General features: G+C 29.0%; 1 protein-coding gene across 1 annotated transcript; it reads left to right on the top strand.

Annotated features, from left to right (window-relative positions):
• Positions 1-2212: 2212 nt before the first annotated feature.
• LOC119676684 (putative uncharacterized protein DDB_G0286901) lies at positions 2213-17487 on the top strand. The gene is made up of 3 exons (XM_038087939.1): positions 2213-2329; positions 11195-11317; positions 16903-17487. The coding sequence occupies exons 1-3, from the start codon at positions 2213-2215 to the stop codon at positions 17485-17487; spliced, it is 825 nt and encodes a 274-aa protein (XP_037943867.1).
• The last annotated feature ends 459 nt before the right edge of the window (positions 17488-17946 follow it).

Below are 17946 nucleotides of genomic sequence, written 5' to 3'. Positions count from 1 at the left end.
ACAATTCATTAACAAAATAACATATTAAACAAATTAAATTAATAATTTATATACAAGTTTAATATTATATCAATATGGAAGAAACAAAACTTTTCACATAATTCTCGTAACATCAAACCAAACTTTTTCAAACAAAAGAGTTTGTACTTAGAAACATACATGTTTGTACAGTGATCAAACAAAATCGAAACCACTTGCAATGTGCGCACAAGTACCCCGCACAATAAGAACAGAAATTCGTGGGTGCTGCTGTTAAAAGGGGAGAGACGAAATGTGATAGAAATGTATGGTGAGATGAGCTGCAAACTTCAGCCGCTCATGCAACCACTTTGGCAAATCATCATGTTGGATTCGTATGCATACAGTTGATATTCGAATAGAACAGAAAATTACTCTCATACAATTCCCACTATATAAATCTCTATTTCTGATATTACGAACGGGAGCACACGCACATTATTTTGTTCATATGTAACGTATGAATGTGCGGCCAACTTCTTTGCACACAAAGGGGAGAGACGAAATATAATAGAAATGTTCTGTGATTTGAGCTGCAAATATATGAGCACAACTAACAAGTATAGCGGCTAACAGAAGCAAATTAATTGAGTTTTCATAGACAATTATATTTAATTGTTTTTGCTAAAACTTTAAAAATATATATTTATATGGAAATGTAATAAATAATAATAATTCTTGATGTAAAGATACTTAATAAATTTATATACCTATGTTATTTAACATTTTGCAAATTATATTAGGGTGTTCACCGCACACCTCCGCACCTTAGAGCAGTCGTCACTGCTGAGGATGTCATTCATTCTAATGTATCATGGAACTTTGAAAAGTCTTCTCAGAGCTTGGCTTTGTGCAATTTCTAGCTGATGAATAGAAGTATTTGAAGCTTTGCTAGACGCTACACAACCATATAGAAGTGACGGACGAATTATTTGGTTATACATCAGTTTCCTGTTCTTAGCATTGAAATTTTCATTTCTAAATAGCGGTTGGAGGTAATGAAGAATTTTGGCACAGCTAATTCTTTTCAGTTGAACATGTTTAACTCATGTGAATCGTTTGTCCAACGTGATGCCGAGATATTTAACGCTATCCTCCCAGTTTATCACCATATCACCCACTCTCACTCTCGACGGATTCTGTCTCCACTTACGTGTTATAAACAGAGCCTTAGTTTTTTCATTATTGATTTTTATTTTCCATTTCTGAAAATACTCCAGAATGAGGTTTATATGCTCTTGAAGTGTGTTGGTTATGTTGAGAGCTCATTTATCTGAGTATTGCATACAGTATCGTCAGCATATAACGCCAGAGTCGAGGGACCTAACATTAGAATATCAGATGTATAAATGTTGTAGAGAGTGGGGGAAAGTGGCGATCCCTGAGGAACCCCTGCTTCTACAGATCGGACTGACGAGAGAGCGCTGTTGATTTTCGTGCGAAAGGAACTCCCACGTAGGAAGCAGCCGATGATCTTAGTTAGTCTGCCTGGAACACCTAGATTAGACATTTCAACTATCAGACCATCATGCCACACCTTGTCAAAAGCTTTAGAAATATCAAAAATGATCAATTTAATTAATATTAATGTTTAATTAATTTTCAATTTATAAAAGTAATTAATGATTCAATTAATTAATTTAATCCATTAATTATTGCTAATATTATAACGGTATAATATATAGTTCAAATAAAAATTCGAAATAGCCGTTGTTAAATATTTTTTAATGTCATTTTTTTTCATAATATATTCCGTAATGTATTTATTTTTCTTTGTGTCCCTGCCTTTATGCATTTTTGCATTAATACCCACCAGTTCTGGTCACATTTACAATATCTATGAACAGTCCTGTCAGTAATTTTTGATTTATGTACGGACACATGTTTGTTTGGTGAATCTGATGAATTCAGCTGCTCAAATATGGCATAAAAGTTAACTATTTGCATTGCAATGTATAATATTTAGTTGATATTTAAACATTTTATTAAAATTAAAATTTGCAAAAATATTAAATAAAATTTTAAAAACTTTTGTAAAATAAATGCACTGGAAAAACGAGAGGAAATAACAATTTGTGACATTTACATGACGCATTTGTATTTCAAAGATTTTTTATTCGCATTAACAGTTTTCCATGTTTCTGGTCTTTTTTGCTAAACTCAATAAAATTTTTTTGTCTTCCTTTCCAGAACTATGAAAGCCACAACGTGGCTGTGGCCGGTGTTAACTTTACTCTGCGGCGCTAAGCTTGTTTGCACAGCACAACGTGGGGTTTATCCATTCGATTATGCGGACCCGAATTTGATACAGGTGAGTGTTGGGCTTAAAGGCCTCATCGCTTTAAGCGCGCTAAGTACGTGTGAAGAGCAATCATATAGTATACCACATTTTCCCATTTTTTTTCAATATTTTTTATGACTATTTCAACAAACATGCACACTCACACACACACACACACCCATACGATTTGTCATTTGACTTAATGTGTCAATGTGGTTGTGCATTACGGGCTTATAACGCCTTAGCGTGCGAACTTGTGAACTGGCAAATAAAAAGTTTCAGTTTAGTTGGTAGCAAATTGTGTGACGTAGCAACTCGATGTGTATGAGTGAATGAATATATGTGCTTTGATTAAGTTGGGGGTCGTCACATAAGTTCCATGAAGATTTTTAGTAAAATTATCCAACGATATATAAACTAAACTTTTTGCATTTAATTTATCTTGAAAGCAATTTATTCTTTAAAGAATATGCAATAAAATAAAAATTTAATAAAAATACTATTCACATATTATAACATTATACAGAGATAATGTAGTAGTCTATCAGAAACTTCTCTATGTGATAAAATATTTTATTAACAAAATACTTACTGCACATGGCTTGTGATTAGCAAATCACAAGAGGTGAGGTAGACCTCTTGCATTAAGTGTAGGTTCATTGGTTTCTGTTTAGGGGCATAAGTGTTAAAGTCCTTTAATTTTAGCGTGTTTTGTTTATATATTACCAAAATAATAAAAAAAAAATTTTATTGCAATTAAAAAAAATGTAGTAAAAAAAAAACTTAGATAACACTAGGGATATGAGTTCTTCCTTTGTTTACATAAAGATTAAGTTTATGTATATCATTTTATTGCTATTTAAGTACTTAGCGATAGTTTATTAAAAGTCCATTGAGTTCAAGGATCGTAAATTAACAGTTTAAGTAATATTAATAATGAAATATGTCATTTTTGACTTATACAAAAAATAAATTTGTTCTTAAAATTTTCCACAATATTTAAGATTGTTTGACATAAATGTGCTACAGTGTAACAGCCTGTTAATGTCTTTTGAAAAATATATAAAATCAAAACTTCAATTTGTGTGTTACTTTTGACAACAGGTCTAATATATGCAATTTAATATAATATTTTTCTAATAAATCCAATTTAATATAATCCTCTTTAGTTAAAGTAAAATGCACATTTCAACTTTAAATTAACCTTAATATTATTCTGACTTAATGCTAACAGTTAGGTGGGGTTAATATTATGTGTGGAAGCTAACAATAGTTTAATATTCTTTTTTAGTTTTAATAAAGAAACAACAAAGAAACAATACATTTTTAATATATTTCAAAATTTATTCAATAAATTAGTACAATAACTATTCATATATCAAAAATATATGTCCAAAATATAAAAAAATCCACTTAAGATAAATAATTTCCGTTTAAAAATCTAAAAAAAAAATAAAAACATTTGTAATATATATTGAAGGAAAGCTGATTCTCTTGCTGATTCTAGATCTCTTGCTAGCACGTGAAGATTTTTTCTGATATTCCATAGTTGCATAATTAACCCTTTTAGCATTAAAATTGTAACAATTAAACTACTAATTTCTTGGTATTGACAATTAAATTCAGAAACTATTAGTCTGACATCTGAGTTAGCCAAAACTGATTAGAGCATTGAGTAAGCAAACACTAAATAATGATTATTTACAGTAGTACAAACTTTGCCCTCTGCGGCCATGCATATATTTGGAAGAAGACTTACTGAAATTTATATGAGTAAAACTTATTAGCAACTATTATTATTAATAATTTATACATTCATTGATAAACTATATTTATAATAAATAATTGGTACCAGCCCACTGATAAAACAACAAGAAAAATTCAATATAATTTCTAGTATAATCCACACATATTTATAAAACGTATTTTGGATGATTTTGGATAAGGCATATTTATTTTACACATATAGATAGTCTTCTTACTGATATTTCGTTCGAACACTTTTCATCCAAATATTTCAATTGGTTCCATTTAATCTTATAAAAGTATTGATCCAAGGTAATAAGTAGCTCTATATAGAAATGTATGAGTGTCAGTTTTGTAGATGAGAATGGAAAGCAGTTTTAATACAAGGAAACTGATTAGGCTTTATATAAAATATTTTTTGTAGTATTATGCCAAAAAAAAAACACTTTATTTCATAAATTTTTAATTAAAACTAAAGATTCAAACATTTTTTTAAGTTGCTTGTATTCCAAATTCTTTAACTTTGAAGTAATTTTGTTAAATGATATACTTTTTGAAGAATATTATAGTTTTTTTTTCATATGGCTTAAGCATATATTGAAACTTTTTGAATCAATTAAGTCAAAGATTAGACACTTGTCATTTCAATCGGCATTTTTGAATTCACTAAAAATTACGTACTCAACTTCTCTGTCATTTTCTATCATATAAACCAACTCGTGTCAAACTGCATCCCTTGCATCTCCTACTGCTCAAGGACTATTAATATCCGTTAATAGCTGATTATACAAAAAAATTTAATTTATGTATAGTTCTACGTCTCTCTGAAATATAAATGTTAGCTCTCGATCTTTTGGCTGATTATATACGACGTGAAAGTACGAAGAATGCAAACTGCAATTCCATCTCGACAAACAGATGCGCATTTGAAAAAGTCATTAATATAATTAATTACTTATATAATCACAAAAAGCTTAATTGAAATTCTTTAATAGAAAAACGAGTTAAGATTTAATATTTTTTTGAGTTTTAAATTGAATTCAATTTTTAAATTAAAGGCAGCTTTAAAACATATTTGTAATTATATAAATTTTAGCTGAATGCTATTGTATTAAGTGTTTTATTTTTATTATAATTTTAATTTTTCTGATATTTTTATTTCGGTTGAAAAGTAAACTATGCAAGCTGTCAGTTGACGATTTAAAATTTTGTTACATAAAAAAACACAAATCAGTTTAACTATATCTTCAGTCATTTCTCAGTCGAATTAATTTACAATCAATTAACCATTACAAAAATTTATGTAACATCAAATTTTTTAAGTACAATTAATTTCATTTATTAATGCACATAAACTTGTGATTCAATAATATTAAATTATAGTTGGATTGGATCTTTCATCGCACAAATCACAGAGAATTTGCACAAAAAATAAACGGCATTGAAATCTATTTAAAAACTTCATAAAATGGTTTCAAATTCCCAAATGCGATTTTTGTTCTTTGAGTTCCATTCATTTCATTGACGGTTATTTAACATTTTCGAGGTTATAAGTAAAACGTCTTCTCTTTTTAATTATTGGAATGTTCACTTTAAAATTATTATCCCTATTTAGCATTACATTATTAAGTTTCAATTTTGAATTCTTCCAAGTTTCACTTAACAAACTTTAAATAATTACATATTTTCAAATTTCAATTTTCAACTTAAAGATCATCTCTTAACTACCGTTTACCTAAAACGACCACACATATTGAGCTTCAGAATTACAAGGAATCTTATGTGTGACCTTCCTATCTCTACTTGTCGCCTCTGTAAATTAGGTGACAAGTATTGATCATGTATCTATCTGCTATTACAGCAGTAATTATTAGTAGTAAATTGTAAAAGCTGATAGTAAAACTCGGATGTTGCAATTTCGTAATTGCAAATTCTTGGTCTACATATAGGTTTACTGTATGAATTCAATAACTCAACCCTATAAAGCTTTTGACCCACACCTCAACTTTCCAGCGTTTTTCTCGTTAGCAAAGGGATTGCTAAATTAGGAAATGATGAACTTCAGTGATGAGTAAATAGTTAACCGTTTAGATAACTAAATATTATCACCTACTTATTGGCTATGATTCCAAATTTTACCCCCCATTCATATTTTTATTTCTTTTGAAAATGCTTGAAAAAATAAGAATATCAGCTAATTCGAGACTCTTCGTACGTAACTTTATTAGTATCTTCTTAAATAATATACAATTTTCAAAATACTTAAAAAAATAAGAATATCAGCTAATTCGAGACTCTTCATACGTAACTTTATTAGTATCTTCTTAAATAATAAACAATTTTCAAAATACTTAAAAAAATAAGAATATCAACTAATTCGAGACTCTTCGTACGTAACTCTATTAGTATCTTCCTAAATAATAAACAGTTTTTATAAGATGATAGATTTTTTTCGTCATTAGGCTCAAGCAAATATTGGAAATATTTGAATTCAAAATAAACAATTTGTATAGTATATATTAATATGTACGCGATACCTCAACTCCAACATATTCGCTGTTATAATAAGAACTTGAGCTAGAGCTAACGTCTACTGATGTTTCATAGGCACCACCATAGCCTCCGTATTGTGGTATAGGTGCAGCTCTTGCTCTCCTTTCTGCTCTTGGATTATGAAGTTTTTGTCCTTTTGGTACTGACCGCGCTAGACTCACAGCAAAAAGCGCCATAAGTAGCGCTAATGCAAAAAGCTTCATTGCTTTTGGTTCCACGTTTCTATGAAACGTAAATCTTACCTTTTGAGTTTTTGCTATTTATATACGATACGATATTTTATCTCGATATGCATTTGTGCGTTTGAAAATGAAGTCAATATATTTAATTATTTATATAATTAAAATTGTCTTGTCTTAAATAATAAGTTATTTAGTGAAATAATTAGTTTAGACCTCAATAAGTAGTCAGTTTATTAAATATAAATATAAGCAACATGTGAATACACACATGTTTGTTAAAAGAGTAAATAGCTTTTAAAAAATTAAGAAACTAATTAACTTCATATATCTGCTTACAATCTATTTTTTCATATTCTGCAGAGGAATAATAATTTCAGATATTGTATAACGACTTTTCTAAAGTAAACAGACTAATAGTGCTACAATATTTGTCCCAGTTATCAGCAAAAGATGCATTCATAAGAGATCAATCAAAAGTGAAAAATACACAGCTGCTCTAACCAACATCTAATATATAATATAACGACGGCGACGTAGAAGTCTGCTACCCTGTGATTATAAAGTCAATGTAAACAAACTACCAATATTTCAATTTGTATTTTTTCCGAATTTTATAAAATACTAAAATGATTGATCTATTTAATTACTAGTGTAACTTTGAGAAAGAGCAAAACAAATAATGAAGTATCTACTACATAACGAAAAAGTTATGTTATAAACATCGGAATATAAATGTTTATGTCGCAACATCCCACAGATCTTTCAAAAGATAAATACGGCCTTGCCAAATTTTTAAAATTGTACTTATTCGCTATACCATATATCATACCATATTACTTACTTACTTACTGTTGTCCTCTTCTGCTATTGGAGCATAGGACCTCTATCATAGATCTAAACCTAACTCTATTGGGTGCTTCGCGGCAATTATCATTCCAGGTTTAATTTGCATTATTAAGTTCTCTATCTATAGTTCTGCGCCATGTTTGTGCTGGTGCGCCAGGTCTTCTAGAGCCTTGGGGAATCTATTGGAGTGCTGTTCTTGCAATATGGTTCGCAACCATACCATATACCATATGCATACCATATATAAAAGACCATGGTCATGGGATTGTACTCTCTTTATCACTACTTCTATATAGTATTATTTATTATTCTGTCCATAAATAAATTTAATAGTACGTTGTATCTACTATAGTTTTATTTTACTTCTTTTGAGTTTAAAATTGAAATTATGTTCAAGGCGATATTTTAGTACTTGTAATTCATTACGTATTTGGTATAGAGATAAGCATTTTAATATCTTATCAAACTTTTAGTTATAATGAAATTTCAGTATAATAAGATACTTATATACATAATAGTATATTATGATTGTTTACAAAGGATTTTTGGCGCGCAGATATGCCGATTTAAACGTCCACTGATTTTATTCTTACGACTCAAAATCATAAAAAAAAGAAAATATCGAGTAACTCTTTTTAAGTAACTTGATTTGTATTTTATAACATAATCAATTTTTTTTAAATATTTTATAATATATATGTAATTAGTCTCATGTAAATCTTAGATACTTTTGTATTTAAAATAAATTAATTGAATTAAAAGAAAGATTAATACATGATAATCTCTTTATCATAATAATCGTCTTTGTACAGTAATACTTATATGGGTTCTTAAAAATTTTTGGTAGCAAGCAACTATGATTATTCCAATTAAGATTTTCTCTAAGCCATTGAATTATTATAAAATGCTGAATAAATTCCGTTACTAAAAAAGAAAACAGATAAGGAAAGACTTTTATATGAATACATAAATCGAATCATCTTTTGGTGTAGGTGCAGCTTTTACTCTATCATAATAATAATACTGTTGTTATGAGATCTTTGCCATTCTGGTAGTGCTGAAACTACATAAATTACGCGAAAAATACCATTATCACAGAATTCTTATTCCAACAATTTACAGTGATTGTGATAATTTATACAGCAAGTACAATGACTGCTTAAGTGATATAACTCTAAATTTAAATAACGCAGATTAGGTGTACAGTGGGTCTATGTGGAAACACGCGTTTAGGACTCAAACTTGTCAGAGTACAATGTGTGACACTTCTAATCTCAAAATTATATGCGATTAAATATATAAATAAATGTTTCCAAAAACCACTGATAAAGCATATTTGGCAATATTCGACACAGCTATAGGATTTTCTTATTCCAAATAGATTTATTGTAATAATATTTTTAATTAAAATAAAAAATAATATACGGCCGATAGATACATTTAGCACTTTTTGGTTAATCACAGGAACTGATCTTGAACTTATACTCGTCTGTAACTACCAAGTACAAGAACGGCTTATCATTCTGGTCATTCTTCTCTATATCTGCATGTTAAGAACCTAAAATCTATTACTTCATAAGGTAATATCTTGTGGATTATATACTTTTATACTGACGATGAGAAGAAAGCAACTGCTTATGGCCAACAAACAATATAAATATCAATTCAGAGAGTATGAATCTGAATGCTTACTATATTTTCCAGTTAGCTTACTTACTACTTCATCTTAAACCTTTTAAAACATTTTCTATGGAAACAGTTTAGAAAGTAAATTGAAACTAATTTTAAATGTAATGCAATAATATAGTTTTTTCAGCTGTTTTAAGATAGAAATTTATAGATTTTTTAATTTCTTTTAAAGTTTTTTTCTAAAGATTGTGTTAAGAAACCGATTCCAGTGTCAATTAATAGTATTATTCCTACTTAACACATACAAAATTTGGGTATTTAAATTAGTCTAATTCACTGGTTCTAAATGGAGCTTTTAAAAAGTTTTTAATATCTACGAAAAAAAAATCCAAATTGAAAATATTTCCATTTCATATTTTTCTTAAGAAAAGAATAAAATTGTAATAAGAGTAAAACTTTTGATTCCATAATTCCTAATTAGAAAACTTCAAAAAGTCAAAAGTTACATAAAGAATTGCAAATATACAAACTCAGGTGAGTTTCTTTTGTATTCCTTTTTTTTGTCCTATGAATGTTAATGCTTCTCTTACCACATCCCTAAACGCTCCTGACTTTGAATAGCATAGAACAATGCAAAAAACTTTTCCTTTTCCAAAAAAAAGGAAAAATTATTTTCACGAAATTATATGAATTGTATCTCACGCTACTTATGAAACAACAAAAAAACAAAAAAACTTTTTCGTATTGGTGAAAAAGGACTTAATTTTTTCCCATAATCAAAGTAAATGACAATTTAACTGAAGTTTGAAAATATTTGGAAAATGTTACGATAGTTTTAGTTTGCTTCTTCAATCATCACTTAATAGAGCACCAATAAATTAGTCGAAAGTATTATTATAAAGATATTTGCAATTGGCATAAATTGATTCAATTGCTTTGCAGTTTTTCTAATCTAGTTTTCTAAAAATATTTTATTTAATGAATTAACTATCACGAATAATACATGAAATATAATATAATAGAGAGTGTTTATATTGTGGAGACACCCCAACAAAAATGAAAATTTATAAATGAGTAATATTCCATTCAATAGTATATGTTAATCCTATGTCTGTGGGATTTCATTACAAGAAATAAAATTTCTAAGCGCATCCTGACTGGTAAGCCAACTGGATAATAAGTCATAACACAATAATTCGAAAACAGATTCGATACTTGATTCGATACTCTCACAGAATTACGTTCAAAGAGTAGTTAATTACAATATATAGTAAATGCCATGGTAGAAGCCTTTACAGATATAAGCACTCTTAATTTATTTTATAAAAACTTATAACTTTAAACTCCTCAATCGATTTATTCGTAATACAAGTCGGTTACTAATTGTACTGATGTCTGTTAAACAATAAGTAATGTAATGTAATATTGAGCCTTTTCCGAGTTAGTGCATCTGGGCAATTTTACTCTTTGATAGCTGGGGAGTTTCTGCAGAGTCCCACCCTTTTCACTGACTAATATTAGTATTCCTCATAATCTTCGTGATTATTCAGTGACTGATCTAAGATCTGCGTACCGCCCCGTGCGGTTAGTGATTATTCTGAGATTAGATAATGTTAAGTCAAGACAACCTGTCTGTTTTCGCATATAGCTTCAGAGCTCTACATAAGGGATTATGCAGTTTTGGATCGGATCTATTTTAAGGTCTCTTAGCAAGTCATTTGTGCGGATGTGCCATGGCACTTTGAAGAGCCTTCGGGGAGCTTGACTTTGAGCAACTTGTAGCGCAATACAATAAGTAATATAATAAAAGTCTTCTTGGTTAAAAGAAGATCGATAACTAGTCTATGTTGTTTTATATAAAGTCTTTTTTCCAATGCCTTTAAAATTTTGTTATTTCTTCTGTATTATTAATATATTTGTTTTGATTTTTTTATTTTAGGATGATTACTTACTTGAAAAACGAAATAAACCATCATTATCGATTGTAAATCCATTGGATGTACTTAGGCAACGATTATTATTGGAAATTGCACGAAGACAAATGAAAGAAAATACTAGACAGGTAAGTAAAATTTTTATATTTTATTATTTTTTTTTGCAATATTTTATTTGAAAGTATTTACTTTTTTCTATTACCATACAATTGTAAACCCATTGCAATATATGTATAGACATTTATCTATACGCATATTAAAATTTTTTTATTTTTATATAAGTTATAAGTTAATTATAATACATTATTTAAACTCATAAACTCTCATTATATCTCATTAAATATCACTGGCTACTACGGGCTCATGATATATTATGCAGTATTTAACAGATCATGGAATGCCATAACAAGGAATTGAAAGATTGTGATTTTCCAGGCGCAAGCACTTTTACAATAGGTCAGCGGTCACTTTTAAGTTTCCTATCGCACTCTTCACTTTTTTCGCAATTCTTGTTTCAGGTTTAGGAACTGTGGGATTTATGGCTTCTCAAATATTGAGATTTATTTAAAATTGATACTGTTTATTTAAGTACTCGATTTTTTGATCTTCTGTGACTTATCAAATATGGAGATTCAAGACGAACTTTAAATTGCTTTACAAATTCCAATAATGCAACCGATTTTGAATACTTGTACAGTAAAACTTCTTTAATTTACAATTTTTTCGTTTTGAGAAGTGAATTAAAACCATGCCCATCTTCTAAATTGAGTTATACTAAAAATGCCATATTCAGTCTAAGTCCGTTAGAGTAGAAAATATTCCATATGGAAGACACAAATATTCGGAATTTCTGTCTGTGAGCGTGTGTAAATTTAATATTTTACAAATCATTTAATTTATTATAATAGTATTAATAATATTGTGAAAATGTTTTTTATTTTGCGTAAACTACTATATAACACTCCGATATTATGAGTCTTGTACATTGGTGTACATTCCATTTCTTACCCGAAAAATTGAAAAGAATATGTCCATGTGATTTTTGGCTGTATCTAGAGTTACACTGTTTACTCTTTGTAAATTGTTTACTCTCTGTAAACAGTGTAACTAGAGTACTTGCATATGTATCTTGTATAAATATAAATAATAAATATTTTAAATCTGGATATGTCAATAAGCCTGAAAAATAATTACTTTTTATATATATTTTTAAAAGTATTTTGCTTTTCGGGTGTAAAATATATTTTTTTAATTTTAGAAAAAAAATTTGATAAAAAATTTCAAATTATTTTTCAATTTTCTTTTTTAATTTGCATTTATTATGCAGTCAATTGAACAGAGTCGAAATTTTTTACGATAATGGTGAAAAAATAATGACTATAGAACGTAAACACTATCGAAAAAAATTTAACATTGCAAAAACTTTATAAAAGAAATGAAAAATGTCATAAATAATATGGGTTTTTCTATACTAAGTTCGATAGCTGAAAATAATTTATTTATGCCCGAAATATGTGTATGATTCGGAATATTCTATTTTTTTTTTAACATTGTATTAGAGTAATCACTTTATCTTGGAATCTCGTTGCAAGCTGCATGAAATGCACAGATTGCGCGAAAATCTGCAATAGACAACCACAAAATACACGCACAAAGTTTCTTGGAATGGCTTAAGATCTTGCTACACTTAAGCCCATGTATATATGATTGCAACGAAACAAAAAAGAAAAAAAATAGCTGTTTTAACATCTGTTGTTCCTCATGTGGATGTGGTATGCTGCAAAAATAGCTGTTTCATTTTGATGTTGCAATGCTGCAACAGATGTGTTCTCGCATTCTTGCAATTTTAGTATAGCATTCTTGCATTTCGTGCACCTTGAAATGATTTTGCAAGACAGAGTCAATACCCCTTTTGATAACAAACAAAGTAAACAGTAGTGTAGCTAGGATTAGGGGATATATGCCCCATTTGACAATATGGTATAATCTACAGATAATATACAGTAAAACCATTTTCACCCCTATCCCTTGCACAAACAAGGGATTACAAGGGATGCCACTTAAAGTAGCGTAGTCTGACTCAATATTGATAGTAGCAATAACCAGATACTGTCTAACAGAAAGTCCTACTCATATCATGTGTATAAATGTGATAGCTCTGAATTTGTGTCGAAACTGCTATGTTATGGTCCTGCTCTTGCAACTTCAATAGACAACACACAAATCAGCGATCCTTTTTAATTCCTGAATAGCCCGATTGGAAAGTCGTATTGCAAACTTTATTGCAAAGATCTAGTAAAAAACTGTGTTGATGATAAATAAAGTCGATCTATCTGTCAATTAAAACTAGAACAGTAGTTATTAATTACTCCGATTTAAATAAACTTGGATGTCTTAACGAAAAGAAGTGCAAAGTTTTTCTGAATGAAAAATTTAATAACGACCAAAAATAAAAAGAATTAAATCAAAATATTTATAAACTGAAATCTGCAAAAACGTATCAAATTTTTTTTACTTCAACAAAATCGCGTATTTTTCTTTAGGCATTTCACATTCCACTTTTTACTGTTAACTGAGAACTGAAAACTTTTTTAAAGGATTCGTTACTTTGCAGAGAAATCAAAGCACTTTATATGCGGATAAAATTTCTCAAAATCACATTAAGAAAAAATTTTTTTACAAATAAATGACGGAAGGAGCGCATTACATTACAGTACATATCTTTTCTTATTTTTCCACAAGAATTTGTCGCAGCAAGCGTCATGAATTGATTTGTCATCTTGTCAAGTACGCAGATTAAACTTGTGATATCATAAAAGTTTGCAAAACGGTATTCAGCCGCGCTTATTTCACAGATTAAAATTGTGAAATGTTTACTGAAGAAATTTAATAACGACGTCTTCCTTTTAAGTCGCAAAGCATATGTAAACCCACACGAATCCTCAAAATTACAATGAAAAAAGAGACAATATTGTTGTGTTTCTTTACTGTTTTTTATATTTAATTTCAAATTTATACAATATATAATTTAAAAGAAATTAACTTTTTGTGATAGAAAAAATGACGGAATAAAGATTTTTGTATTGTAACTTTATGTTAAATCAACAAAAAATTATTCAATTTATATTCTTGTCATCGATAATTGAATTGCCTTCTATCATTTCCTACATAAAAAGATTGTTAACGATGTCCCTACTAAGATACTTCATTATTACTAAAAATATATGTGATGAATGTATCAGAAAAGTACGGGGTACTGAGAATGAATTAATATTATTTGTAATTGAAATATATAAATATATTAAAAAACTTGGATTTAAATGTATCTACATATAATTCACATATTTCATAAATACCATAAGGACCATATAGAGTAATATCGTACTATTATTGAAAATTAATATAAAAAACTTAAAGCAAATATGATCTATCTATGATAGAATAAATAACATATAATATTAAATATTATTAATATTAATTTTAATATTAATTACTCAAAGGTAATTACTTAGCCGAAGACCTTATGGGCATAGCGCTGTAAATCAGATGTTGTACTCGGTTGGGATTATATGATCCCAATCACATGTATTACGGAAAAGCCCTAAAAACCGTGATTTAAAAAGCATGGTACCAAAATACAACAAAATAAATGTATTCACAACTAAATTAAAGGCAAAGGTAGGAGTAGAAGCTGATGTCTATTGATCATTAGGATGCCGTTTAAACTTCTCGATTTCTGCAGAATTTTATCTGTTAAAACGGCAGCAGCAGAGCTCATGTAAGTGGATAAAACGATAAGCAGCTATTAAAGCAATTAAATCATACTGATAATCATGAAAAGATATTCTAGAATGCAAGAAAGCTATAGCTAGACTAGCCTGCAGCTACAGACTATATATGTACTGGGTTCATGGTCATAGAAAAGCACAGTTGATGCTATTGTTAAAACTTGCGTAAGACTTTCAGATGACCATACATGCGATGTACTTAGACCTCTGAAACAGATATATAAGCTCATAGACGAGCGCATGACAAGGAGAGCAAAGGAAAAGTGATAAAATTTAATCACCTGTAGAATAGCTAGGATCAAATATAGACATATATACAACGAAAAATACGCTGAAGATGTTATATCGTTTGGCCGAAGAAACTGTAGAACATTAATTAGTATGTTGACCGGTCAATGTTTTGTCGCATCACACGCGCACAAACTAAACTTAATTTGCCGTAATGCCGGATAATAAATTTTGTTCTCATAATAATTAAACCATCAAAGACGCTTTTAAGTTACTTAAGCTATGACCTTGTAGTACCTTTTGTCTGCAAAACAGGTATTGAAAATATTTTTGAAATACATCAAAAACGACTGAAACATCAAAATTTAGACAGTTTTTTATCGGCAATAATACAGTATCTAATAAAGCCACAGTGGTAAATTCTTATCTTATCAAATTCTTATCATTGGTCTTAGCAACCATTCGTCATATTTATCTGAATTAAAACATCTAGTTATTTTCTAAACCAAAACTAAAGACAAAAATAAATCGTTTTAATACTATCCCCATCATCCAAAATCATACGAAATACTAAACACGAAAAATGTATTATTTTTATCAATTATCCGCCGTATTATCTGATTAAGCTCTATACGACTTCTGGCTATTTTCCAAATCAAAAATTGACTATTGAAACAAACCACTTCATTATCATTCCTATCATCCAAAATAGCGCTTTGCTGACTCGGAAGAAGATTATTTTGAATAAACAAAAATAAAAAACCATTATAATAAACACTTCGTTTTTATATCTTTCGTAGTAAAGTTTTATCATATCTGGAGGGTTGAAGAACTGTACTGAATAACAAATCAAACAATAACAAAGGACAAATAACAATAGGTGTAAATATAAGAGAATAAGCCACACACCGTATGACGCAAACCGTATGACGAAATTCTATAAGCAGCTTTGATATGAAATGGTCAGAATTCTTAGCTGTAGTGCAGATATTATAGAAAAATTTAAATCATTCAAAGATTCAAATCAGAAATGGAGTTGGGCATGTAGCAAAATTTTCTAAAATTATCTATGTAAACTCCTGATAGAAGTATCGGGTTAATAATAACATAACTCAACCTTAACATATTATGCACAAAATATAATACTAAATTAACATTTTTTCTAAAAAACTGAAATACAACAAACTTTCCTTACCATTTTTCTAAAAACTATTCTTTTAACCCTTTCTTAATAAATTCATAACCCTCTCGGTTCGTCTTCGAGTTCGTTTTTGAATAAAAAGCATACAAACCTGTTGTAAAGCCTTTAAGGTCTATTAAAATTTATGTCTCAGACTAAATTCAATTTTATTTGACAATTTTATTTGTGTTTTAGTGAAAATATACGAATTTAATTCCCTCACTGTCAAATAAACACCTTCTTTAAAGGAAAATTGATTGAAATTTCGGTCAGGTACTATTTACCATAAAAAGCCAAAACAAAGTTTATTAACTTGATCAACTTCTGGGGCAATAAATACAAAAATAGTCACAAAACATAAAATGTACTTTTTTTTGAATAATCTAAATTTCCGGAAAAACACTAACATTTTCATGAGAGTTTTTTTTTATTTTGTCGAAACTTTTCATTTCGTGCTGATGCAACTTTTTTTTATATGGAAATATTTTTACTATTTTAAATTTAATTAAATTTTCAGGTTGAACTAAATCGCGCCATTTTGAAAAATGTTGGTAAACGCATACCTGCCACAAGGCGTTACCAGATGTCATTGGCACAGGAGCGTCAATTGCAGCGGCAACTGCAGCAAGAACAGTTGCAGCAAAACTATCCAAGTCAATTGGACTATGTACCCATCTCCTTTTTAGAGTTCTTACAACGACCCGTATACGAAGCACTTGTTGATGAGAAGAAATTCCCTAACATGGGCAAAACTGAAAGTCAAGTAAACGGAAACGAAATTGGTAATGAAACAAATCATGAGAAAAACAATGGCGTTCCAAGGACATCCAATGCAGTGGGCAAGGAAAATAGGCATCGTGATGGCAATAGCAATGGCAATGACAATGGTATTGTCAATGGAAGTGGCACTGGCAGTTTGGCTAATGATATGAGTAACAGTATGGGAAACAATGGCAACATGGGCATATCTGCAAGTGGACTGGTATTGGATTTACTTGGCGATGAAGAGGACGAATACGAAAATATGCCAACCAACACAAATGATGGCTATCAGTTGCGCTACCTTTACCGCATGCATAGGAATAGATATGCGCACAAATAAACCATCAACAATTGAAATATAAAGTAAAAAAAAAAATTTGCTGTACTAAACTTAAAGTTTGTGTTAAACAGCAAAATAAAAATAAATTATTTTATTATTTAATATTAAATAATTTAAATTTTTAAATATTTCTTTTGTTGAAGTTTTAACATTAAACGACAAAGTGAATCGCTAACGAATTAGTGTAATTGCTCTGAAAATATGCTTGATATGTGTAGATATAGACTTCATTACATATGGCTATATATGCATGAATCCGACTCTCATACTAAGTAACTTTAATTTACAAATCCTTAAAAGAAAACGTAGTGAATTTTAAATGGCGTTCTTGTTGTAGTTTAAATAAAATAAAACAAACAAACTCAATATAATAAATATAAATAAAATATATATATTATAAATCCCTACCTATATGGTTAGCATAACTACTAAATATATTTTTTATTTTTGTAATTTAAA

Source organism: Teleopsis dalmanni, chromosome 2 (assembly GCF_002237135.1).
Source record: "Teleopsis dalmanni isolate 2A chromosome 2, ASM223713v2, whole genome shotgun sequence".
Taxonomy (NCBI): domain Eukaryota; kingdom Metazoa; phylum Arthropoda; class Insecta; order Diptera; family Diopsidae; genus Teleopsis; species Teleopsis dalmanni.
Note: the sequence above shows the minus strand (reverse complement) of the source record. Positions and strands in the feature narration are given on the sequence as shown.